General features: G+C 38.7%; 1 protein-coding gene across 7 annotated transcripts in view; it reads right to left on the bottom strand.

The window, feature by feature from the left end:
- Positions 1 to 27,021, bottom strand: part of frmpd4 (FERM and PDZ domain containing 4) — an 821,848-nt gene that overhangs the window by 134,766 nt on the left and 660,061 nt on the right. For all 7 annotated transcript variants that reach the window (XM_051925673.1, XM_051925669.1, XM_051925670.1 and 4 more), the window contains one exon: positions 25,586 to 25,688. In XM_051925673.1, coding sequence (XP_051781633.1) covers positions 25,586 to 25,688 — 103 coding nt within the window. The remainder of the gene's footprint in view (positions 1 to 25,585; positions 25,689 to 27,021) is intronic.

The raw sequence follows: 27,021 nt of genomic DNA, 5'->3' as shown, positions 1-27,021 counted from the left end.
AGGATGATAAAACAGATTCACTGTTAAAGAAAATATTGATTAAGAGAAAGTTTATTCTAGTGGTTGGAATAATGCACGTTTAGTGCAAAAGACTTTTTCCAAAATAATGCATTTATCATGAAATTATTTATCTATTTCAAGGTTGTGGAGGCCTGGTAGCTTTGGGTACAAAGTAGTGTCTAAATCTGGGTAGTTTTCCAGTTCATCACAGGGCCCATTCATGGACTCCTCAATTAACTTGACATGCATGTCTTTAAGGATGGGTGAGATAAACCTGAGTACGAACACAAAAATCCACAAAGAAAAACCAAAAGACCAGGCATAGGACTTGATCCCATGAGTTTAGATACTTGAGTCAACAGCACAACATGAGTTCCTTAACACTCCCCGGTACGGAAGATGCTTTAAACTTTTCTACTGACAGATTTCAGGAAAACGGCCAAGGATTGAAAGCCTTGTGAGGCTGGACAGGAATGAAGTACATTCTGGGAAAGAATAAGGGCTAAACAGGGCGTTAATAATAATAATAATAAAAAATTATATATATGTATATATATATATATATATATATATATATATTTATGTACCTCATATTATAGATAGATAGATAGATAGATAGATAGATAGATAGATAGATAGATACTTTATTATACAGTATATATACAGTATACAGTGGTGTGAAAAACTATTTGCCCCCTTCCTGATTTCTTATTCTTTTGCATGTTTGTCACACAAAATGTTTCTGATCATCAAACACATTTAACCATTAGTCAAATATAACACAAGTAAACACAAAATGCAGTTTTTAAATGATGGTGTTTATTATTTAGGGAGAAAAAAAATCCAAACCTACATGGCCCTGTGTGAAAAAGTAATTGCCCCCTTGTTAAAAAATAACCTAACTGTGGTGTATCACACCTGAGTTCAATTTCCGTAGCCACCCCCAAGCCTGATTACTGCCACACCTGTTTCAATCAAGAAATCACTTAAATAGGAGCTGCCTGACACAGAGAAGTAGACCAAAAGCACCTCAAAAGCTAGACATCATGCCAAGATCCAAAGAAATTCAGGAACAAATGAGAACAGAAGTAATTGAGATCTATCAGTCTGGTAAAGGTTATAAAGCCATTTCTAAAGCTTTGGGACTCCAGCGAACCACAGTGAGAGCCATTATCCACAAATGGCAAAAACATGGAACAGTGGTGAACCTTCCCAGGAGTGGCCGGCCGACCAAAATTACCCCAAGAGCGGAGAGACGACTCATCCGAGAGGTCAAAAAAGACCCCAGGACAACGTCTAAAGAACTGCAGGCCTCACTTGCCTCAATTAAGGTCAGTGTTCACGACTCCACCATAAGAAAGAGACTGGGCAAAAACGGCCTGCATGGCAGATTTCCAAGACACAAACCACTGTTAAGCAAAAAGAACATTAGGGCTCGTCTCAATTTTGCTAAGAAACATCTCAATGATTGCCAAGACTTTTGGGAAAATACCTTGTGGACTGATGAGTCAAAAGTTGAACTTTTTGGAAGGCAAATGTCCCGTTACATCTGGCGTAAAAGGAACACAGCATTTCAGAAAAAGAACATCATACCAGTGGTATGGTGGTAGTGTGATGGTCTGGGGTTGTTTTGCTGCTTCAGGGCCTGGAAGGCTTGCTGTGATAGATGGAACCATGAATTCTACTGTCTACCAAAAAATCCTGAAGGAGAATGTCCGGCCATCTGTTCGTCAACTCAAGCTGAAGCGATCTTGGGTGCTGCAACAGGACAATGACCCAAAACACACCAGCAAATCCACCTCTGAATGGCTGAAGAAAAACAAAATGAAGACTTTGGAGTGGCCTAGTCAAAGTCCTGACCTGAATCCAATTGAGATGCTATGGCATGACCTTAAAAAGGCGGTTCATGCTAGAAAACCCTCAAATAAAGCTGAATTACAACAATTTTGCAAAGATGAGTGGGCCAAAATTCCTCCAGAGCGCTGTAAAAGACTAATTGCAAGTTATCGCAAACGCTTGATTACAGTTATTGCTGCTAAGGGTGGCCCAACCAGTTATTAGGTTCAGGGGGCAATTACTTTTTCACACAGGGCCATGTAGGTTTGGATTTTTTTTTCTCCCTAAATAATAAAAACCACCATTTACAAACTGCATTTTGTGTTTACTTGTGTTATATTTGACTAATGGTTAAATGTGTTTGATGATCAGAAACATTTTGTGTGACAAACATGCAAAAGAATAAGAAATCAGGAAGGGGGCAAATAGTTTTTCACACCACTGTATATATATATATATATATATATATATATATATATATACACTATATATTTACGGCATTCGTAGTCTGAATCACAATCTGATTGTATGGGTGGTTACCTACCAGGTAACGTTTGTGGTTGGCCAGCAAGTCAGCTAACATCCGCCACGGTGCCCTCAGTTATATATATATATATATAGTGGCAGATGGCCGGGGCGCTTACCCGGCTGGGATGCCCCGACAATGGAAGGACTGGGAGAGATAACATTTCCAGGACATTTCCTCCCCTGAACTGGCAGAGTGCAGCCCCCTTGGATTCCAACGGGGCCATGGGTCATGAGCATGGAAGCTCAGCCCTGCTGGGGACTGTGGCCTCTACCAGGGGGCACCTGGACACTTGCAGGGCCCTGTTTGGCAGCACATTCACAAACACCCAGAAGTGCTGCCGGAAGAAGCTCGTTGGGCACCTGGACTCCTGCCGGGTGCCCTATAAAAGCAGCCAGTCACCATTACTCAAAGGCCTGAGTTGGGAGGAGGAAGACTGAGCTCTGAGGAGTGGAGGTGGAAGGACTGGCAGCAGAAGGACTGTAGCATGGGCTGGTGCTGAACGGTGTTGTGAATAAATAAACAGTGTGCAGTGTGGCAAAGTCGTGTCCTGCCTGTCTGTGTCAGGGATAGGGCAGCTGTACATACCCTGGGCTTCACAATATATATATTTAGAATATTTTGTATAGCCAGTCTGTTAGAAGCTTAGTGTAGCTTTCACATTGAGCTTGTGTGATAAGTTACCTGTGTTTGAAGAAATGGTAAAAGTGTTTGAAACTTTGCTAGCAGATAGTAAGGCAAGTGTGTGCTTTAATTGGTTCAGAAGTGTGGAGAGAGACAGGCTGTCTTTAGTTAGAATTTTCTTTAAAAAAAATCTCTGTTCAGTATTCAGTTCAATTTTTAGTTCAGTTGGTGCTTTGTTGCAAGAATGGAGTGTTTGGCTTATTTGCTGCTTTTCTGACACTTTGAGAGGAGTTTTCTGTCTGCTTAGCTGCTAGACACTTTCTAATGTCTCTGTCTCTTGCAAGAAATCTTCCTTTTCACGTTTTGATTAAGGATATATAACAGAGGAACTGGGCCATCTGGGAAGTGACGTCTCAGACTCAATAAAGACTGCATAAACCACCCAGCTTGTACAATTCTTTGTATTGCTTATATTTGCTGCTGTTGCTTATTATGCAAATAAATATAATTTTTAAGTAAAAGCTTAAAATCAATGCCCTTGTCTGATTATTAGCATTATTAGCATTGCTGAGTGCTGACTGATCATTCCATGTTCAGTCCCTTAAGGGCACAAATGACACTTTGTGAAGTCCTCTATTGGCTGTAAACAGGGTTGAAGTAAAGGAATGGAAATAAAAGTCAGTCCTAGTCAGCGAGCAGCCTGCCATTAGAGGCCCCAAAGGTTGAATATGTGGGGTGTAATAAGGACAGTGAGACAGGTGAGAGGTTAAAGGTAACAGCTGCACAACTGCTTTTGACATTTCACCTTATCCCCCATTAAGAAAAGAACCTGAGAGGTAAGTTGGTATCTTTCATGTTAGGTGTGCATCACAGGCGAGCTAATATCATAATAAAACATCCCCTCACTATCTTAATGTCCGGCATTAGTTGGGAGGAGAGATGAACACCATGGTGGTTATTGGTGTTCATTAAATTATTCTAAGTGTTTAATTAGGAATGTTAAGTAGTCACTGGGATGATATTGTATTATAATCTGTAAATAGTAAAAATCAGAACAAGGAAGATCCTTTAAAATCATATGCCTAAACCAAAAAAGTTTCCAAAAGTCAAGGAAAACATTGCAAAATGCTTATTCTCATGCTTATTATAATAATTTCTTTGCCTCCAATCAACTTTAAAAAGGATAGTTTGTCTTTATTTAAAAAAAAAACAATATGGTTTGGAAAATAATGAGGAAGTATTGCTTTGTATGGCTTGCATTGAAGCATTGGCTGTCAGGGGCAAAGGCCACACTAGCTGGTCAAACCAGAGAACTGCAAATCCGTGAATAAAACTGTGTTACTTAGAGCGTGGTGAAGGTGGACAACTCATTCCAACAGAGCAGATTACATTATGCTTGCAATATTTAGAATTAAATTTTTTTCAGAAAATATCTATATTTAACATATGATTTTTTTCTTTCAACTGCTCATCATTTCCCATTACCTGTTATTACACCACAAGTATTACATAATGTACACTACTCTATTTTATTTATTTATAAAAAGGTTATGTGCAAAGGCCAAGGTTTTTGTTTGTTGTGTTTTTAATGTGATGTGTTGGTCTGAGTGCAAAAATCCTGTTAACAGATCAAGTTCCCCAATTGGGAAATTTAACTTGAATTGAATTATCCAAGCAGTACAGGGTACAAGACAGGAACAGTCCCTGGACAGGATAGCAATCTAAGATAAAGCTGGTTTAGATAGATGGATGGATGAATGAATTGAATTAAGTTATTTGAAAATCAACATTTGCAAGCATGGCAGAGTCATAGGGGCTGGATGGAGCCCCCAGAGTTGTGAGAAAACACAGTATTCCTAATAACAACTGGATATGCCTGATTACAAAATATCACTTTTTGAGTTATTTATACAGCAAAACCCTCTGTACATATCATAGGCATATCATGCAGGGTCTTCTTCTAGATATGTTTTTGTATCTCTGCTATTCTTGGTTATGGTAATGTAAACAAACCATTATATGTTTGCAGGCAGCATCAAACAGTCATGCATAGAAGTACCTGACTGTCATATTACAGATTAAAGACTGTTATCTGATTTACCTCCCTAATTTTAACATATCATAAAATAAGATGCTCAAAACTGCTTAACCCAACTCAGGGTCACAAGAGGCCAGAACCTACCCTGACAGCATTGCATGTAAGGCAGGAACTAGGCCTGGACAAAGGGGCACTAAAGGCAAGGCCCACCTCGTGGACCTATCCACACAGGGCCCATTTAGATTCACCAATCAACTCAAAACATACAGAGGAAGGAATGCAGGAATGAAGAGAATGGCCAAACTCCATAATCGCAATAACTAAGCACAGGATTTAATTCTAAGACAGTGAATCTATGAAGCAGAAGAGCAAACACTCTGCCACCATCAGGGAAATTTGAAACACATAGGTTTAGATAAACCAAACCTTAATCCAGCTGATGCCAAACAATTGTAAAAGTGTTTTCTCATTGGCATTGCCAATTAACATGGCAATATTATAAGTAATGAACTAGCCTTAGTGTGAAGAAGACATTCCGACAAGTGACCTTATTAGCATGCCACATTGTGTCTCTCTTTGCTTTGTTAGCGTCTACAAATGGAAGGAGCTCTCAAGAGTGCTCATTTGCTAACATTCCATACCTGTCAACTCCTACTGCCGTCCCCCAAGTCACACAGTTTTGTGCTTCGTATACTGTAGCATCCACCATGAAACTGGCACACGATTATGATTTTTCCCAAAAGACAGACACTTCATAATACAAATTTTAGTGCACTGTTGCCTTTTTCTATCCTTTTTTCTAAATATATTCTACAACGAAGATGAGAAAGCAAATATTTATTTTAAAATAAAACTAGCAACAAATTATGCTAAACATTTTTGAAATCGGCCTAATTAATTTAAAATTGTAATTAAAATACTAATCATGCTGAACTTTTTAAAATGACAACAGCAGTAATACTAAAGAGTTAACACATGCATTGCTGAGTTCATTTTCTCCACTATGGAACAAGGCAATTTTGAAGAAAGGATTGTGGCTTTGTGCACTTTAGACACAGAGCACTATGATTGGTTTATTCATTAACCTTGTTTTGTGATGTGAAATTTTGCATATAAGTTGATAAATATTTTGTATGTCTTTATTTGTATGGTTAAGTACCCCTACCCCCATTTAGGACTAAGTCTGTTTGTAATTTTACGACAGGGTTGGGGGAAGTGCCTCAAACAAAGTCGGGCAAGTGATTCTCTGCAGGACTCTCTCAATCAACCCCAACAGGAAAGCCAGACTACAAGCTGGCACACTTCAGCTCAACAAATGGTTTTGGGGGCAGGTGTGAAGGTATTCTGTGCCCCATTGGTCTGAAGTATGGCTGTTTGGAACTGGCTTGTATCAGATGCCTTTAAGTACCATGACGCCCTATTGGCTCTAGGGTTTGGACATAAAATCTATAAATTTGCTCGCATTACCCCTCCCTCTCTCTCTACCAACTTAAGAAAGAGTATCTCAAATGCCATGAACCGAAAAGGACAACACAATGGAGAGCACAGCTTGGTAGCCATATTGAGACAGGCATGTGGCCTGTTCTGAAGAAAGCTGACCACAAATGAGGACTTAACTAGAGACATTTTAAGTAACAAACAAGTCTGTGTGCCGCCTGAAACTACACATCAGCATTTATCAGGTTGTATGGTTGTCAAAATTCAAATGTACTTTGCTTATTGTTATTATTTATGAGTATTATCAATAATAAATTATTTAAAGTGTCACTTAATCTCTGCTTGTCTTTTACTACACCTAATTGCCTGAGGTTATAAATGTAGAAGGGAAGGTCGGGAGAAGTTATATGGTACAGTACCTTATAAAGAGTGGTAAGTCTGTGAGATTTGAGGCATTTTGACAAAGGCTACATATTAATAATACAAAAGGAGAAAGTAGAGTAATATAAATTATTCTACCAAGACAAAATACCTTGTTAAGAATTTAAGGAAGAACGGGTGTGATTTATGTCAAATAGACATGGAGCTTAAAAATGGCCGTTTCCCATAGGTCAGTAGGTGCTGCTGGGTCACTTTGAACTAAAAAACTAAAAAACACCTGAAAAATATGCAGTGCCTATAAAGAGTATTCACCCAATTGGAAGTTTTCAAATTTAATAATCATAAAACTGTGAATCACAGTGAATTTAATTTGTTTTTTTTTAAATTAATCAACGGAAAAAGTTTAAAAAACTACATGGTTGCATGGGGATCACAAGTGAACAGCCTTTTTGAAGTCACAAATTCTGAACTGTGGATATTAATCTTCTTGTTATTAAGTTATTCTTTTGGATTTATGCTTGGGGTTGTTGTCTTGTGGGAAAACAAATCTTCTAAGGCACAGGTTTCTTGCAGACTGTGTCAGGTTTTCCTCCAGGATTCCCTTGTATTTTGCTGCATTCCTTTTTCCTCTCTACTCTCATAAATCTTCCAGAGGAGCATCCCCATAGCATGATGGTGCTTTCAAAATGGAGATGCTGTGTTTCTGATAATGTGCTCCATTTGGCTTACACAAAACATGGGGTTTAGTCTGATGGTCAAAAAGCTATGTTTTGGTCTCACCAGACTATAGAATCATCTTCCAATTGATTTCATCGTCTCCCATGTGCTTATTGGCAAACTCTAGCTGAGATGGGAAGTGCATGTTCTTAATAGGGCTTTCTCTTTATCACTCTGGAAAGAAGCTACAAGTCCCACTGTGCCATGTAACTATTTCAGAATTCTTATTGGCCTCCCTCAATAGTCTTCATCTTGCACAATCACTCAGTTTTTGTAGACAGCCTGCTTTAGGCAGATTTTCAGCAATGTCATACTCTTCCCAATTCTTCCAAGGGATTTTCACTGATTTGTTTATTTTCTTATCTCCATCCCATGACTTGTGCTTTTCAGTCACATTTTCATGAAGTTGGAGTGTTCTTGTGTCTTCATTGAGTAGGGTAGGCCATGATTCTGAATTGCTACAAGATGAACCTTTCAAAGAAAATGCAATCAACTGAAACCTGTTGACTCCAGACAGGTGATCTCCATCTGGCTAACTGTGTGACTTCCATACCAGTAATGATTTAGATGTGTCATAATAAAGGGTTAATAACTATGCAATCAGTTATTTAGTGTTTTATATTTGTAATTCATTTAGACAACTTTGCAGAGATCTGTTTGCACTTTGACATTAAAGGGTCTTTTTCGGTTGATCACTAAAGCCAAATTAAATTCACTGTGATTCGACACTGTAAAACAATAAAATGTGAAAACCTTCAATGGGGTGAAAGTTTTAGAGCCACTGTACATTTTTCAGTTTTTTTTAGTTTCACAATGATAAAGCAACACATCCTAATGTAAGGGAAACTGCCATTTTCAAGCTCCATGTTTATTTAGCATAAACCACACCCCTTCAGGCTAAAATCTTTAGGCTAATGAAATAAACCAATCACAGTGTTCTGTGTCTAAAGTGCACAAAGCCACACTCCTTTCTTCAAAATTTTTTCTTCCAAAATGGAGGAAATTATCTCAGCAAAGCATGTGTTAACACGTTGGCATTACTGTTGTTGTCATTTTAATACTTCAGCATAATTAGTAATTTAATTTCCACTTTAAATGGATTAGAAAAATGATTAACATAATTTCTTGCTTTATGTTTCTATTTAAAAATAAATATTTGCTTCCCCTTCTTCATTCTAGAATACATGTAGGCAGATTTAGAAAAATGATTAACACAATTTCTTGCTTTACATTTTAATTTAAAAATAAATATTTGCTTTCTCTTCTTCATTCTAGAATAAATTTAGAAAAAAAGACAGAAAAAATGCAGCAGTATTGCAAAATTGTATCACAAAGTATCTTTTTTATATCAAAAATCATAATCGCGTGACAGTTCCCTTGCTTCATAAAATAGCTATGCAAGTTAAACTTTCCATCTTAGAATGAGAAAGGCCAAGGAGATCTGGGACTAGCTGTCAACGTAAAAGAAGTCTCTGCAAGTGAACAGTGTACGTTTATTATTAATATTTCCCAAGACAGGCTTCACTGGTTACAAAAAGAAATGAAAGGAATGAGTCCATGACTAAATCATGGATTTAAGTTATTAGACTTGTATGAGTGCCATCTCAATGTCTCTCACTGTGTTCTGAGTTGCCAAAAGAAAATCTGCCTAATAATTTTTTTCTGTTATGACCAAATGAACATTATAAAAATCAGGACTGCATCGTGGGTGGCATGGTCACACAATAGGTAGCACTTCTGGCTCAGAGTTCATATCTCAGCCTGGCCGCTGTCAGTCTGGTGTCTGCATGTTCTTCTCATTTCTTTCCATAATGTGTTTTTCATCCAAAACCCAAAGATGTAAGTCAGGTTAAGTGACGACTCTAAATTCACACAGTGTCAGCAAAAGTACCTTACCTGGTACCTAAACCTGCTGGCATAAGCTCGGACTCTCCCTGGCCCCAAAGAGTGAAAATAAATGGATAGATGGAGTTTTGAATCATAAGTCATTGAGAGTCTTAGGACAATTGTATATTACTAATAGTGTTCAGTAACAACATATGAGGTTGTGAGTGAAGCTTCAATATAAACAATATAAACAATACATAAAATGTCATTATGTTATAACTTTGTAATGACCTATACGTAGTGTTTAAAGTGGTCCACAGTACCGGCTCTGTGTTCTGCCCTTTGGAGTATTGTGACGCTTTCCCTGCATGACAGTACTTCTCACAATCTCCTGCTCAAACACCTGATATGACACCACCAGGAAGATGGATGGTTGTGAAGAATAATAATGACTATAAGAAAGACATTATACGCAAAGCTAAGTTCACCGCCAGAATCAATCCTAGTAGTAAGGAGAATAAAAAAAATGTGTTAACCTAATTGACAAAAAATCATGAAATATGCCTCTTATCAACTTCTGCATTCATAAATACTGTATATAAACATTTTTTAAAAACTAAGTTATCATTGGGATTCTTTTCTCAAAAAATAGAATTGCGGCATCTACAGGGGGGTAACACTGCTCTCAGTGCTGGGTAAAGTCCTTGCTAGTGTCATCCTCAATAGGATCCATGATCACTTGCTCACCTACCAGCAACTGGAACAGTCTGGTTTTACGCCTAAGAAGTCTACCATCGACCACATCCTGGCACTGAGGGTTCTCATCAAGCACAAACACAAATATCAGCAGAGTTTCTTTACAGCCTTTGTTGATTTTCCTAAAGCATTCAACTCAGTTGATCAAGCTGCCCTGTGGGACATCCTGAGACTTCACAGGATCCCCCTGAAGTTGCTGGATATCATGGCTGGCATGTACACTGGTACTGTAAGTGCTGTGCAGAATGGAGGCAGAACCTCTGCATGTTTTCCAGTTGATTCTGGAGTTTATCAGGGGTGTGTTCTTGCTCCTACTCTGTTCAGTGCTTGCATGGACTGGATGCTAGGCAGTGTCATGGGGTCCAGCGGGCATGGGGCATCTGTTGGTGAAGAAAGATTCACTGATCGTGACTTTGCTGATGATGATGAGTCAATGGACGCTCTGATCGGGGCTCTCGAGAGACTGAGTGAGGCATCTGAGTGTCTGGGCTTGCGAGCGTCCAGAATAAAAACCAGAATCCCGACCGTTAATGGCATCTTGGACACAGCCATCAACAGCGTGTCTGTCTGCGGAGAGAGTGTCTACTGTGTCAAGAGGTTTACTTACCTTGGCAGCGACATTCATGTCTCTGGTGACTATCCCTTATGAAGTCAGTAGATGGATTGGGAAGGCATGGGGGGTCATGAGGTCTCTGGAAAGGAGTGTGTGTCGCTTCTGATATCTTTGCAAAAGGACGAAGGTCCAAGTCTTTAGAGTCCTGGTGCTTCCTGTTCTGCTGTATGGTTCTGAGACATGCAGGCTATCCAGTAACTTGAGATGAAGACTGGACTCCTTTGGTATTGTGACTCTTAGGAGAATCCTTGGGTACCACCGGTTTGACTATGTGTTGAATGAGTGGTTGCTCATGGATTCCCAAATGAGGCACATTACTTACATTGTAAGGGAGCATCAGTTATGGAACTATGGCCATGTGTCGTAATTCCCTGAAGGTGAACTGGCTCACAAGATCCTCATTGTTGAACAGGCCAAGGGGATCCCCATGTAACACCTGGTTGCGGCAAATAGATGTTCATTTCTAGAGGGTGGGACTGGACTGCATGTCTGACTGGGTTGTTACAGTCAGGATCCCCAGCTGTTTCATCATGTGATGGGTGCGGCAACGCCCTGTACCAGTGCATGCTCCCCTACCCAAATGACATGACATATCGTGTGATGTTGCATTTATTAGATGTTTTTATTCATTGTCATTGGGGTCTAGAGCCTCATTTTGACATTTTCACAACAAATGCACCTCTTTCTTGACACAAATGGTAGGTTTTTCCATTCACAGTTACATGCAGTTATTGTATCATTTGATCATTTATGTTAGGTAGAATGCCTAGAGGGGGCTGGGCGGTCTCGTGGCCTGGAACCCCTGCAGATTTTTTTTTTTCCAGCTGTCTGAAGTTTTTTTGTTTTTTCTGTCCTCCCTGGCCATCAGACCTTACTTTTATTCTATGTTAACTAGTGTTCCCTTATTTTAATTCTTATTTATTTTGTCTTTTTTCTCTTTCTTCATCATGTAAAGCACTTTGAGCTGCATTATTTGTATGAAAATGTGCTATATAAATAAATGTTGTTGTTGTTGTACTTCTAAGGTAATTTTAAGGTATATAACAAATACAATAGTACAGTACATTACCCGCAGTGGGTTGGCGCCCTGCCGGGATTTGTTCCTGCCTTGTGCCCTATGCTAGCTGGGATTGGCTGCAGCAGACCCCCGTGACCCTGTGTTAGGATATAGCAGGTTGGAAAATGGATGGATGGATGGATAGTACATTACTCTTCAGTATCCCATTGTACAGTGTACAAAAGACAATAAACTTAAATTTGACTGCACCGTTGTCCTTGAGTTTGCCAAATTCAGTTTATTACTAATTAATTTTGAGTTTTCCTTTTCTAAAATAGCCTAATATTTTCCCTCATTTCTCTTTTCACATTATTTTATTACACAGACTTTTGAATCTTTTTAAATGGTAAGCTAAACAATCTTATTTGTCAGTTCATTTTCAACATATACTCAACTCTGTTGTCAATCCTGTCTTGTTTCTATCTGGAGAGAGATATGGTGTAACACAGAGTTCAGTGCAGGGCATGATATTTTGTTTTAATATGTTGACACAAGGAGATATCATTTGGAAACACATTATAATAATAATTCTTTACATTTATACTTTTCTCACTACTCAAAGCACTCTGCACGCAGGGAGGATCAAGGAAGCAAAAACAAAATCTCCTTACTGCAAAGAAACAGCGCTACCACTGCGCATTTTTATTTACCAAAGTGAAGACAGGACTGAAAAAAACAAATAAAAAAAATAAATAGAAAACAAACAAAATGCAGTACTACAGTAATAGCAGTGGATGCACTTTGTGTTTAATGTGCATTTTCCAAAATAATCAAGAGATGCATGCCTACTGTATAGAGGATTTATTACTGTCACTATGGCCAGTTTATACTTCACACTCTGAAGACATGTGCATGCATCATGACTGCCACATGTTCCCAGCATTCTTTTGACAAGTCTTCGCAAAAATCTAGGTGGCGTGTGCGTTCAGGTTTTGGTACGGATGTTGTTTTCTCACTGTGATGATTTCTTGCACTGCCATCTGGTGGAATCCTTCAGATATACTTAAAGTACACACGCGAGTATAGTTAGTACACTGCTTGCATAGCAGAAGCATCCTCAAGCCAGCGCATTGCTTAGCGTTAAGTATCTCCCTGGACTTAGGCTTACACAGAAAAGACTACTTTAAAGGGGATTACTATGCAAGGAAATGTAGCCAAGCAGAAAATTCAGCCTTTTTGAATATCAATACAGTAATCCCTCGCTACTTCGCGGTTCACTTTTCGCGGATTCACAACTTCGCGGGTTTTTAAATACAAGTGATTGCCCGCCTATCGCGGAAGTTATGTTCCAGACCCATCAGCAACAGGAGAAAATCCGCGATATAGAAAGACCATATAAATAAACATTTTTATAGTTTAAGCCTTAAAATACCCATCCCACATGCTTTAAACACATGTAAACTTATAAAACACACTTTGTTAACACATATGATATGTGGATGTCGGGCTAAGGATATGAGTAACATCTCACTATTATAAAACATTTTAACTTCATGCAAGACAAGACAGTGAGACAGGAAAATAGGTGCTCTACAGGCTTTTAAATTATTGACACGCAGAGCGACAAGCAGCACAAAGCCAGCACGAAGTCCACTTCTCCTTAGCGTTCATTCAGCTCCCTACCCCCTTGACAATGTGAAGTGGCAGGAGCGTACTGCGCCTCCGGGGAGGGGGGTTTGAGCAAACGTGCATTCAGCCCTCACCCATCCCCACTCCTCCTCCTCCTTCCGAACGCGCAGAGCGACAAGCAGGCATTTTGGCAGAAGCAGCACAAAGTCCATTTCTGCTCAGCGTGAGTTCAGCTGCCCCCCTTCACAAAGCGAGTGCAGACACATCGACGTCTGATCGCTGCGTGCAGTGTGCAGTGTTGGTCTGCGGTGTTTAAGAATGTAGAAAGTGTTTAAGAGCATAGGAAGTGTTTATAAGAGTGTGGGAAAGGTTAACAAGAGAGTGAGAAAGGTTTATAAGAGTGTGGGAAGGGTTTATAAAGCCTTAAAATATGTATAAATAATAAAATAAATATAGGTCGCTACTTTGCGGATTTTCACCTATCGCGGGGGGCTCTGGAACGTAACCCCCGTGATAGGTGAGGGATGACTGTAATTAAATCTACAGAATACCCAAAAATTGTAGTAGGAGAAATGAAAGCAAAAGTCAAGAACTGAGACATATTTATAGCACAATTAATACATACACAGGGATAGACTTTTCTTTGATTATCTACAAACTCAGACAGTAATACATCGGACATTCTTAAAGTGAATTTTGATGACATCAATCACGTATCTCCTGGGACCACATACCATTGACAATGGCAATAAACAGTAATACTACACATGGAAAAACAAAATGGTGCCAAAAACAGATACTATTTTCTAATTACGGATTGAAATGAATTTTTCTAATAACATAATCAAAGGAATTAACTATTAATAAAAGCAGACTAAAACAAGTATATAAAAATTTGTCAACATAAAGAACCATAATACTTCCCCATTACAAAAAGACGCGGGCAAGAAGGAATGAAGAGATAGATCTGAAGTCAAAAAGTCAGAAAAAAGAATTATCAACAATAAGTAAAAAATGTATACACTAAAGGATTCCTAAAGTTTCCTGGACCAAAATTCAACAAAAAGATATGCACAATTTTTTTAGGTAAATGACAATCTCAAATGAAGAAGAATTTGTCATGCATTGTTATAAAGCTTTGCATCAATGATTTCACATGACCAGGAGTGCATCTTGGCAACAGGACGCATCAAAATGGTAGTGCTCATAAACAAAGCAAAAAGGCATTGTGGTAAAATGTAAACATTATAATAATAAAATTATTATACTTAATATCAGACATTAATTAATGAACAAGACACGCATCCAGAAATTATCTATGAATTATAAAACTCCCACAAATGCAAAAGAAGAATTAAGAAAAAATGTATTATTTGCATAATAATTTTTTCACGACATTTTAATCATAACATTATTGTTGTGCTCAGTATATTTACATTCTAAGATCCTGAAACGCTCATCTTGAAAGCTTTTACCATTGATATAGGTCAATATATATTAGTGTTACTCCCAAGGAACCAATGTGTTGAAGAGAGAAGCAGACAGGTAAGAACGAGTATTGCCACTTCCTGTCTATTTAAACATTTATCAACAGTCAATTTCTTTGTTTTCTCTTTTTGTTAAGCTAAAAAAGTGAGGCCGTAAAGTATTGTGCAAAAACCTTTTGTCATCGAAAAGTTATTTATGCTTTGTTTGTTAAACGCTTCAACCATGCTTCTTCCAGATTTGCTGGTCTGGCTGTGGATTGCAGTTGTAAAAGTCTCAGGTGATACACCATGCTTCTGTTTTCTTTAATCATGGCATTATACATAAGGTCCAGATAACTTGACTTTTGTCACTTATTTCAAGAAGTGTTGAAGTTAGTTTAGTTGCAATTTTGCAAACTAAACTGAAACTACCATGTTCTTTGCTCTCCTTGCTAATATTAAAAGTCATATTTGCTCATTATTTTTCCAATGGTAACTTTTACCATCCTGACAGAGCATGTATGTTGTAGACCTTTAGATGTACAGTAGCTTATAGATTCTGTGTAATTTCTCAGTGTCAAGATCTGGTGTTAGTTTTAATTTTTTTTAACATATCTCTGCTCTCAAAAAATAATAGAGACACCATTTTAGGGGGTTTTCAAGACAGGGAATTAAATTGTTTTCCATTTGATGTGTTTTTAACATTTTTAAAATCCTCAGACAGCAACTTTTCCCAACCATCCAAGAACAGTTTGGTGACAAACAATGCCTTTTCCAGCATGATGGCACACTGTGCCATAAGCCAAAAGTGATAACTAAGTAGCTCAGGGGGAACAAAACATCAAAATTTTGGGTCCATGGCCAAGAAACTCCCCAGACCTTAATCCCATTGAGAACTTGTGGTCAATCCTCAAGAGGCGGGTGGACAAATAAAAACCCACCAATTCTGACAAACTCCAAGCATTAATTATGCACAAATGGGTTGCCATCAGTCAGGATTTGTCCCAGAAGTTGATTGACAGCATGCCAGGGTGAATTGAAGGGGTCTCGAAAAAGAAGGGCCAACACTGCAAATATTGACTTTTTGCATAAACTTAATGGAATTGTCCATAAAAGCCTTTTGAAACTTATGAAATGCTTGTAATTATACTTCAGTATACCATAGAAACATCTGACAAAAAGATCGAAACACTGAAGCAGCAAACTTTGTGAAAGCCAATACTTGTGTCATTCTCAAAACTTTTGGCCACGACTGTAATCAGAGTTCACGTTCTTCAGTGTACAAGGCACATTGTCCAGCAAAGTGACATGTCCTACACCACAAAATGTGTGTTTGTGACATTGTGTTGTCATTGCTGTGGTGTTACAGTAAACCAGCTTGATATAGAATTATTTTTTACATAGAAGTGATAGCACATACAGTACTGATCATTGCTTAAGTACACTTGATTAACCAGCATTGGCTCTAATGATCCCATGAACTGAAACAGAAGCAGTAAGGCCCTACTTAGTTTGGCCAAATGGACATAGTTTAAGAATTAATTAGAGTTATTAAACTAGTGTTTAGTTCTGGCAGTACCATGCTGGCACTTCAGTACATGAGCAATGGTACCGAGATTGCAGTCAGATTTCTTTTGTTGGGCACATACACTGTCAGATCTAAACACTAGTGTGGAATGTCACTTGCATACTGAAGTGTCTATAGCTGCAGGTGAAAGCTGCCATAACACTTTTCGTAACTGATCTTTTCCTGAATAAGGAGTAGCATTGACATGTACTTTGTCAACATGCCCATGTTGATCAAACACAGGAAGCTCTGCAGTCTACTTGTGACTTTACACTGTAGGAAGATAAGTAAATAAATATAGGTAAACAACATTCAATGTGGTGTTTATATAAGTAACATATAAATGTTTTTCATATCAAGACCATCAAGAAACATCACAAACACGAACTTTGCACGATACCTTGGAAAGCACGTAAGCCCTGCTGTTTCATTGAAGGACATGTATATAGCAGTTTGACTGGCAGGACAATGGCAAAACTGTTGCTGCATCCAAACAGTCCCATCTTTCGCCTTTACGCCTGGTGCAGAAGCATTATTCTTATATGTGAGTGGATGTTTCTTGCGGGGAGAGCTTCTGTTCTTTTTCTCCGATGTAGAACCCTCATCCTCATCTTCACCTCTGTTATAGCACGTTTTTATTTAAAAACAGCAGTGTCAGATCATGGGGAGCGTGAACGTGACTGAGAGAATAAAAGTGAATAATTAAACAAAACACTAACCTTTACAAGTACCATAAATTTACACCGCCTGTTACAGACTCAAATCAAATGTAAGTTTTTATTCTATAACAGTAACAATAAGAGCAGCTCACTACTCAAAATGGGTAATGTTAGAAGGGCCTGGAATCGAACCCGTGACCTCTTGATTATAAGTCAGCAGTTCTTTATCGCTGTACCACCCAAATTGTCACGGCAGTGTTGTACACTAACCCAATTTCTTTTTCTTCGGTTATATTCTTGAATCAAAGCAGACTTGTTTTGCTATACTTGTACCTTCTGTGAAAGTGTTTATTTGTTATTTGTACTTCAATCTTCATGTCAAAATTTTGTCATTAGTACATGAAAAAGTTTCTGTTTTAGGTACGTGTTCAACATTTCCTGTCACCCTACACTTACATAGATCGTTGTAGACATGGAACAAACATGAAATGCATGTGTTCCAAATAATGATATATTATTTACCCTATACAACTCCAGGCACCTCACTCCAAGATAAACAGACTTGAGCAGGGAGAACATTTTGTCCAAGTTGAGCTCCGTCAAGGCGGGGGATGGGACAGCAGGCTGCTTACTGCTTGTGCTGATTGACACATTTACAATCAGACGCTAATGGAGAGGTGCAAAGGAATTTAAGGTGGCCCGGGATTATGAGTTTTTTCGTAGGCTTCAGGGATTCTAGTGTTAAACCTTGCTTGGATAACAAAAACCACAAGCCTTTAGCATAACTACTAATCTTTTAGTCAAGTAGGCCAAGTGCTAGGTATTCCTATACATTTTTGATCGCCTCCTTTTGACTTCTGATTTTTGGTTTTACTCTTGTGTTTTGCCTGCTTGATTTATTGGTGCCCTTTTTGCTTTTGACATTGCCTGCCTCCAATAGAATCTGAGTCTCACGTTTGCACCTGCTCATCTTTTCCTTACTGTTAACAATTCTTAGAGATTACTGTTTGGGGGCTGTTGAGGAACAATGATTACTGATATCCTTGTTATATACTTGTATCAATATTTTATTTATATAAACTTCAAAAAATTAAATTGTATGCAACTGGTGTTGAGAACGCAGTAAAGTGAAGTATCTGACCCTGTCCGTCTGCCTTATGTTATATGTGGGATGAAATGCTTGGTGTTAAAATGAAGATTAATTGTAGACAGTTGCTTCTTTTATTATTTAAAGCTGCTGTCAACTATGTTGACACTCTGTATTATTTAAGCAACTGTTATAGAATTGCCCTCTTCATACAGGGCAAGGTGTGGGAAGTAAACAGTTGCTGATGCACAACTTCAGCTGAGAAGAAAAAAATGATGCTTTAGTAATAAAATATGTCTGCAATTGTGCAAGCATTTTTATGACTGATCTCATTTCTGCCCATTTAATTTCGAGTCATTTGTTCTACTATTAAAATGTAACAGGTATGAAATGCTGAGCACTGAACTAAAAAATTGCAGCTGAAAAAAAAACGTGTTTTCTTAAATTCCCCTCATAAATATTACGTATATTTGTTTTTATAAAGCACCGAGTGAAGAAAAGGACAGGGAGAGATAAATGTATAATCAGTATCTGAGCAGTTGCCAATTAGTTGCACATTTAAACTAGAACAGTGGCCCCAGGGTTCAGAAGCAGACTGGAATAAATGAAGGAGAAACTTTTAATGGGAACAGAAAGAACTGTACAAAATAAAAAGGTGAGCACTTTGCATCATTTTCAATTTATTTGCTTTACATGATTTTTCAAAAGTAGACTTCTTAAAATTAACTTGCCAGAGGATAACTCATAACATAATCTTCAATAGGAATCAACTCATGCTAATTAGCAATGAATGTCACTGCTTGGGTTGCATTTTTGTAGACATTTTTCAAATTGTGGTTAGGTATTTGATTCTAATCAGTTTCAACGTGCCTGGCACAGAGGGTGGCTTACTGGATTTTTCTAGAAAGGCCCACACAGACAGGTCATAACATGGAAAGTGTGGTCTTATGTGGATAGTTTTGTGTTACTACAGAGATCAAAAACAAGTGCATTCCCCATACTGTATCTGGCCTGGGTGCTGCTCAGAAGCTCTACTTTTTTTAAGCTGAAACATTTTACAGCTCCAGTCTGGGATGCCCACTAGCCATCAGAAGGCAGAAGATTACAGAGCTCACGCGTCCCCTGTCTTCCAACTTAAACACAGGATTTGTAATGATGGGGACAGACAGACATGGAGTGGGAGTCGAGACAAGTACTTCTGAGGTGAGAGCAGCATAAGTCTGGTGTGAGAGGAATTGAGGAGAGATGAGAAAGAAATGTAGGCTCAGCTATTTAGCAGAAAGGTTCAAACAAAGGAAAAAGGTCTCTCTCTTTGTTAGCCAGCTTTTTAATGATAGCTAATTCCTATTATTGTACCTTTTGCAGCTTATTGCTGTTTTGTTTTCAGTTGAAAGTGTTGGCCAAGGATGGAGCAGAGACAGCTGAATGTCCCTTACTGTATCTTTCATCAACTATCTAAACAAATCTGGCAACTGCCAGTTTTATTAAAAAAATACTTTTGAAAATAATACTGGTACAGTAAGGGATAGTGAAGAATACTTAAATGATATAACTACTTCTACATTGAATAAATAACAAATATTGCTATAGTATTTTTAAAGGGCAGCACGGTGGTGCAGTAGTAGAGCTGCTGCCTCACAGTAAGCAGACCAAGGTTCACGTCCAGGGTCCTCCCTGCATGGAGTCTGTGTGTTCTCCCAGAGTCTGCATGGATGCTCCATTCTCCTCCCATTGTCCAAAGACATGCAGGTTAGGTGAATTGGCAATGCTAATTTCACTGTAGTGTGTGTGTGATTGAGTTTACCCTGTGATGGACTGGCGCCCTGTGCAAGGGTTTGTTGACCATGTTCTATCTGGGATAGGTTATAGCACAAAACCAAAATACCCACGCAAGACCCTGGTCTGGAATAAGCATATTAGAAAATTAATACAATTTGATCTATTTTTTTACTTTTCTTATATATTAAAACTCTGTCATCTCACTCCATCATTCCATGTTCTGTAGCAAAGTGTACTCGCTTAAGTGTGTATGACTGCTGGTGTTTCACTGTTTTGCTCTCAGGAAAAGGTTGTCGAATGAACAAAATAAATTTTTTAAATATACAAGTTGAAGTAACAGCTCTCTCAAGGTAAATTGAACAGTAAACGAATCTGTAATTGACTTTGTTCAGAATGTCTCTCTGTTTTAAGATTGGTGAGTTCCCAGATTTTCTTACACATTTCAATGGGAGATTCTGAAATTTCAAAATGTGTACAACATGCTGTATTTAAAATATCTTAATTAAAACTGAACTGTCCTGAGAAAAAAAAAAAAGCATGCCAAATTTCAATAACATTGATCCACTGGGAGCGGAGTTGTTTCACACAGACAAACAGATGAACACACGGACAGACAGACTTGGCTATCATAGTATGTGCTTTTTGCATTATATGTAAATGTATCCAATAAGGTTTTCCATTAATAAGGAGAGGGTCATGAACCCATCTATGTAACCAGTTAGTGAACTTGATTCTTCTAGATTTAAGATAAACAGGAAATACAGCCTGCTCCGATAACTTTGGCTGCAAGGCAGAATCCAACCCTGGACAGGCAAATTATAATTTAAGATTTATTAAGTCCAAGTGACACATTCATTGATCCATTTTCAAATCCACCTAATCCAACCATGCCATCCTTGGAAGCCAGAGAATGTCCAGGCAGAATCTGACAAGAGCCAATCTTGGAGAGAATGCTGGTCCATGTGGTGAGTTGTGCTAGAGGTCTGTGGCAGTGCAAGTTTTAAAATAAAAATAGTGCTGCTCAGGCTACTTGAATGTTCATGTTTGTGCAGCCCCAGGATGTTTAATGGGGAGACTGAGGTTGACTGCACTTACATATTAGTGCACAGCTAGTGCCAATTTAATCATTGTCTCTCCGTGGGTTGTAATTAGGACACTGTGACAACGGAGGTATAAAGGAGAGTAGTAAAAAACAGTGGTGAAGGTAAAATTTAGGGGCATTCAAGACTGCAGGGATCATATAAGATGGAGGTATTGCTCTGAGCGTTCCAGCAGTTGCCAAAGGAGGGAGAGCCAGAGGATGGGACTGCAGCTGCTGGCATCTCTAGTGGTTGAGAAGACCAGTAGGGTGAGCTTGAGAGGTGAAAAGTGGAAAATTAGTTGGGCTGGGAGAGTGAGATTTCAGAAAAAGAAACCCGATGTCTATATGGTTTTCTTCTGGGATTTGTTTTGGGTTTATTTATTGTTAATTTTAATCTTAACAGAAGACCACCTGTTTTTTATGGCGTATTTATTGGATTATTTTTTTTATTAAAAAGAAATGCTTTGCACTTTTATTTTGCACTATTGTAGTAAATAAAAAAGCACTGAAAACTTTTAATGCACCTAACCTTGCTTGTTTGTGTCCTCGAACATGACTATTGACTGACCTCGTTTCAAAGGATGCTATGCCTAGCTTCAGGCACCTGGGCTATCACAGTCCATCGAAGGACACACTCACTCATACACCCATGTTTATTACTACTGGGCCAAATTAATGTTTCCAATGAATCTAACCTGCAAGACTTTGGGATTTTGGAGGAAAAGTGGAACAGCTACAGAAAAAACAGAACGCAAACACGGGAACAATGTGCACAATCCACACAGACAGTAAATAAGGACTTGTGCAAAGGAGTCTGCAGCTAACTCCATTACCACATTTGGAATGCCTAAGAGTGCCCCAGCAAGAGTGCAGTCTTGTGGTTAACGGTTCATTTCCTAAGCTACTAGGCCACACTTCACTTTTGGCAAAAAACTCACTTAACTTTGGGACTTTTGGGACTCTCTTGCTCTCTCACTCTCTCTGTATCTTCTCTGGAAGCCTTTTTTGAGAATTTGTCTCTGAAGATTCTTTGGCTCTTAATTTCAAAATGAGATGTCTATTGCTTTCTAAAAATAGCAGGCCTTTATTCACTCTGTAATGCTTCATGTCATCTTTTTCTATTGTCCTTGTGTCTGGTGTGCTGATTGTTGACTTTACAGTTGACATCTGCCAACAATTTACATTTATTGCAATGTTTTTCAGACACACAGTGAAATAAACCCATCTACTGTATATGTTCCCTTGAGACATACAAGTAGTTCAATATAAAAAATAATATATAAAATAAAGGCTGATTAATTAATTAAAACAGACCAAGAGAAACAGTATACAATTTGAGAAATCTCAGCTGGGTTATCTTTCTCTTTGTTTCTCATTTTTTGAAACAGCTCAATTTGGAAGAAGCAGATAGTAGTGTCTGCTCAGAGCTCCAGGGTCCTGGGTGCTACCGTCAGCTTGGACACTGTCTTAGTGGATTATGCATACTCTCCCTTTGTGTGGGATTCACCCTGGCTTCTCCCACTTCTCAAATAGGCATATATGAGGCATATACATTTTTTAATACATTTTTTGAATTGCAGAGATTCTGCTGTTATCGCAGATGTGAGTGTTGGACCATGTCAACTGCCTATCTGCCAAGCACCAAACTTGAGAGATGTCATGGGGTGAGCATGAAGGATCTGTTGGCTACCTTATATCTATGACATCTGAAGATGTAGGAGACTCTGAGAAATGTAAAGTGGGATATACAGTATTACATATTCCAGTACTTAGTTGGTAGCACTGCAGTTACTACTGCTTAAGGAGTTGTGTTTCACCCTATTGGAGGAGCAGCTTCTCCAAGGAGGGAAGGGGCAAAAGTCTGGAGTGACGATAAAAGTAAAGTTAAGAGGTTTCAGACCTGTCCTAAATCCATATAATTGAGAATGTTTGATCGCTTTTATATAAATTGAGTGAGCCATCACATCTCATGGCGATTTCAGGTATTGTGGCATTAGATTAGATTAGAGAGTAGACACATACACTGGAAGAGCATAGTGAAGTTCTTGTGCCACAGCTTCAAGGGACATGGGGAGCAGAGAAGTATATACTGGGAATAACACAATAAGATAATGTATAAATAAATAAATACATAAAATAAGATTAGCAGAAGAATGTGCATAGTGCAAAGCAGAACTTGTATTAAACAGTAGTGGGGAAAAAAGGTGCAGATGGCAGTTCACATTTAACACACAGTAGAATTAGACATAAACTAGCAGGTGGGTACAGCACAGGGGAGGTAAGATCAGGATACCGAGAATTCAGTGAGTTTATGGCCAGGTCGTAGATGCTGTCCCTGAAGTAAGTATAACATATGACAAAGCTTTATTTGCTTTTACCAGAAGGCAGAATTGAAAGCAGGAGATGAGCTGTATGGCTGTCGTAAATGATGCCAGATTTAGCTCTCCTCAGATATCTGGTGGAGTAGACAGTATGAAGCTATGGAAGGTCAGCCCCAATGGTTTTAGAAGGTTTAGGGACAATCCTTTAGCAGAGTTTGTGATCCTGGCTACCAAATCACATTGTGATGCATTCAGGCAGGATGCTTCAACAGTGGATGTGGTACAAGTTCTGTAGTATTGTAGTTCCTACCCCAAAGCTGTTTAAGCCTCCTCCTGTAAAAGAGCCTTTGCTTGTCCTTTTTGAGGATGCAGATAGTGTTGACAGACCATGAAAAGCAGTTTGTGATCTGGACACCCAGGAACCTAATGCTACTAACTGTCTGGACTATCTGGGGTAGGAGTTGATGTGGAGTGCATTGTGATTTCCTTTGTTCTTCCTGAAGTCAATAATGTCCTCCTTGTTTTTTTCAACATTCAGGGAGAGGTTGTTGTTCTGGCACCATACAGTCAGGTTTTTTACCTCCCATTTGCAGGTAGCCTCCTCATTATTGCTGATGAGGCCAGTCACACTGGTGTTGTCCATGAACTTGATGCTCCTGCTACCCTCATACTTTGCTATACAAGTATAGGTGAATGGGCTTAGCCAGCAGCTTTGCGGAATGCCAATATTGGTGAAGAGCATGGAAGAGTTCTTCTTGCCAGTCCCCACTGAAGTCATGAAATCATTTTGTGTACCATGAAGAACTGGTTAAACGTCTCATTTTAATACTGGCTACATTTGGTATGATCAGATTGAGTGGAAAGAGCAGGAGAGGGCACAATAATGAATTCAACACTATAATTAAAACTAAATGTGTGATCCATACATTGAAATGTTGACTAACTTTCTCCACATTATGTCTAGGGAGATAAGATGCATTATCATAACTAACTCATTGTGCTCCTAAAACTCTAAGGATGAATTATTATGACTTTAGAATGTTGGTGACTTCAACAGGGAAACAAACCTCTATCAGCATGTTCCACTCATGAACAAATCAAGCTTGGCCTACTCTATTTAAATGTTAATGCCTTAAAATATAAACCTGTTGTGTAACTGGGCAGGTGTGATCCCAACTTAATCCCACCTACAATCCTGTTATTGACAGCAACAACTATCTTATTATCCAAGTCACAGGATCTTATGCACGTTTGTGGTGTGGGGGATGATGTGTTTTGTAATATTGATTTTATTCTTGAGCTTCTGTAAAGTTTTAATTTCCACGTGCGGACAATACAGTGTTTTTGATTTAATCTAATCTAAAATGGCTCAGTATTAGTGTATGTGGTATTGTGCTCTGAGATTAATCAGTTAGGTTTCTTTTTGTGCCTAATGCTACCAGGACTGCGATCCTGAAGTAAATTAGTAAATTAGAAGATGGATGATATTTTCTAAACCTGCTAATTATAGGTGTGTGGGATGCTAAAGCCTTGATTATTATGTGCAGCACAGGAAACAAATATGAAATGAGATGCCAGTCCATCACCAGACACAGACATCTACTGTATTTCCATTTACACAGAGTTAATCTAGAGTTGCCAATTAACACAACATTCCCATCTTTAGATAGAAACCTGAAAACCCACACAAACATACCTAGGATTTGCAAACAACCCTCAGACAGTGCTGGCATTTGAACCCTGGTCACCACAGCTGTGGACCAGCAATACTAACCATTGAGTCCCCATGGATAATCATATGCTGCAAAATAATTTTATGTCATTTTCTTTCTCTAATTTAAAAATAGGGAAACATGCAGTGATAACGATTATCAGTAACAACTTTTGATACTTGAGCATACTGTTAAATTACTTTTCAGATTGGGTAAAGACAAAATTCTACATTTTCCTGACAGCTGAGCTGAGAAATACCTCTTCTGAAATGTAAGAGAAAGAGAAAAAGAATTTCATGAGAGCAGATACACAGGATGATTTCTGAGATATCTGATTAATGAAACATAACAAGCAGACAGTATCAGTTCATCCAACCATCCATTTTTCTGCTGCCACATCATCCCTTTCAACATCATTAGGGTGCTGAAGCCTTTACAGCCTACAGTAGCTGCAAGACAAGAACTCTGTATACGTGAAGCGTACTATATCAAACTGCTCACTCCATTAACACAACACAGAACAACGTATTACCTGACAAGGTCGATGACTCTTTCCCTGGGAGCAGTGCTGACTGGCTCCTCATTTATCATTATGATTTGGTCTCCTGGAATAAGTTTTCCTTCTGATGGTCCCCCTAGGAGTAAAAAAAATGTTAGAAGTAAAAATACGTCCCACTAAGGTTTCATAGGTAGCTTAAAAATGATTACATATAAAGGAGTTAGCATTATTACTGCACATAGTAATGCCTACAGTCTAGAGTATACACTGTGATCACAAGAAGCAGGACTTCTTACATTTCCTAAGATAAATAAAACCACAGTAGAAGGTAAACCTATTGGAGTCTCAGTCTCTGCACGGATTTACCAAACAGTATATGGAATACACCACTTTTAAATCAAGGCTAAAGACTGATACTTTTATTAGGGCTTGTCTGTTAATTTGATCATGACCAGTCACACAGGACTCCCCAATATCGTTTTTTTTTTTTTTTTGCACACTGATCACCTTAATGACAGACTAAAAGGGAAAGCCTCACACAGATATGCCTGCTATGTCTGTGAAGCACCGCTGTGATGTCCCATGCCAGCAGTCCTTGGCACTGTACCATGATGAAGCATCAAGTAGTTAGCAAGCAAGGATGAACTACTGGCAAGTGAAGAGACATAGACATTTGCTTGGTCTTAAAAAAAGTGCCAAGAACAGCTACCAAAAGAGGTGGAAAGTCAGTAGGAATGATTACAGCACCAAGCAAAAGACAGAGAACATCATATAAAGAGAATAGGAATAGAAAGTTACGAGGGATGGTCACAGCGGCTGGAAGCTTATGGAAGTGGCATACTGGGCAAGGGAGGTAGAGAGCCTAGAGTAACGCTTCCTACAGCTGGAAACTGCCCGGGTGAGACATCCCTGAATCAAGAAGGTAGAGAGTGTAGAATACTCATAGCGACTAGAGACTGATCGACAGAAACATAAGGACTTAAGAGAAGCTGAGACCCCTCACCAGCATAAAAAGCCTTACGAATCTAATCACTTATGGCATTGCCATACTGTACATATAGTGCCTGCTCGACATGTAAATGCCAGAGGACCACTGAGAAAGTAAGGAAATAAATGCAACAGCGGCTTTAACAGTAACTCCTTGTGTGATTATGCTCCCGTATCTAACATTGCTTCCAGGGATCAAATTTGCCAGCACTGCATAGCTCTCGGATAGTAAGAGGAATGAAGTGGTATCTGTTGTAGAAAAGGCAAAATCAAACGTTCCCTGATTAATAAGAAAATAAAATTAAATACTGTTTATTTTTTATAGTTTTGAAGGTGTAATCTATCTGTTATAGATGGGTAACTCACTCTGTGTGAGATACTATTTGGATTTTACATTGTTCCGTCCCAGCCTCTATACATTTCATATTCTTGCAGATGGGTTGGTATGGTGGCACAGTGGGTAGTGCTTCCACCACACATAA

This window comes from Erpetoichthys calabaricus, chromosome 4 (genome assembly GCF_900747795.2).
Source record: "Erpetoichthys calabaricus chromosome 4, fErpCal1.3, whole genome shotgun sequence".
NCBI classification, from domain to species: domain Eukaryota; kingdom Metazoa; phylum Chordata; class Cladistia; order Polypteriformes; family Polypteridae; genus Erpetoichthys; species Erpetoichthys calabaricus.
Note: the sequence above shows the minus strand (reverse complement) of the source record. Positions and strands in the feature narration are given on the sequence as shown.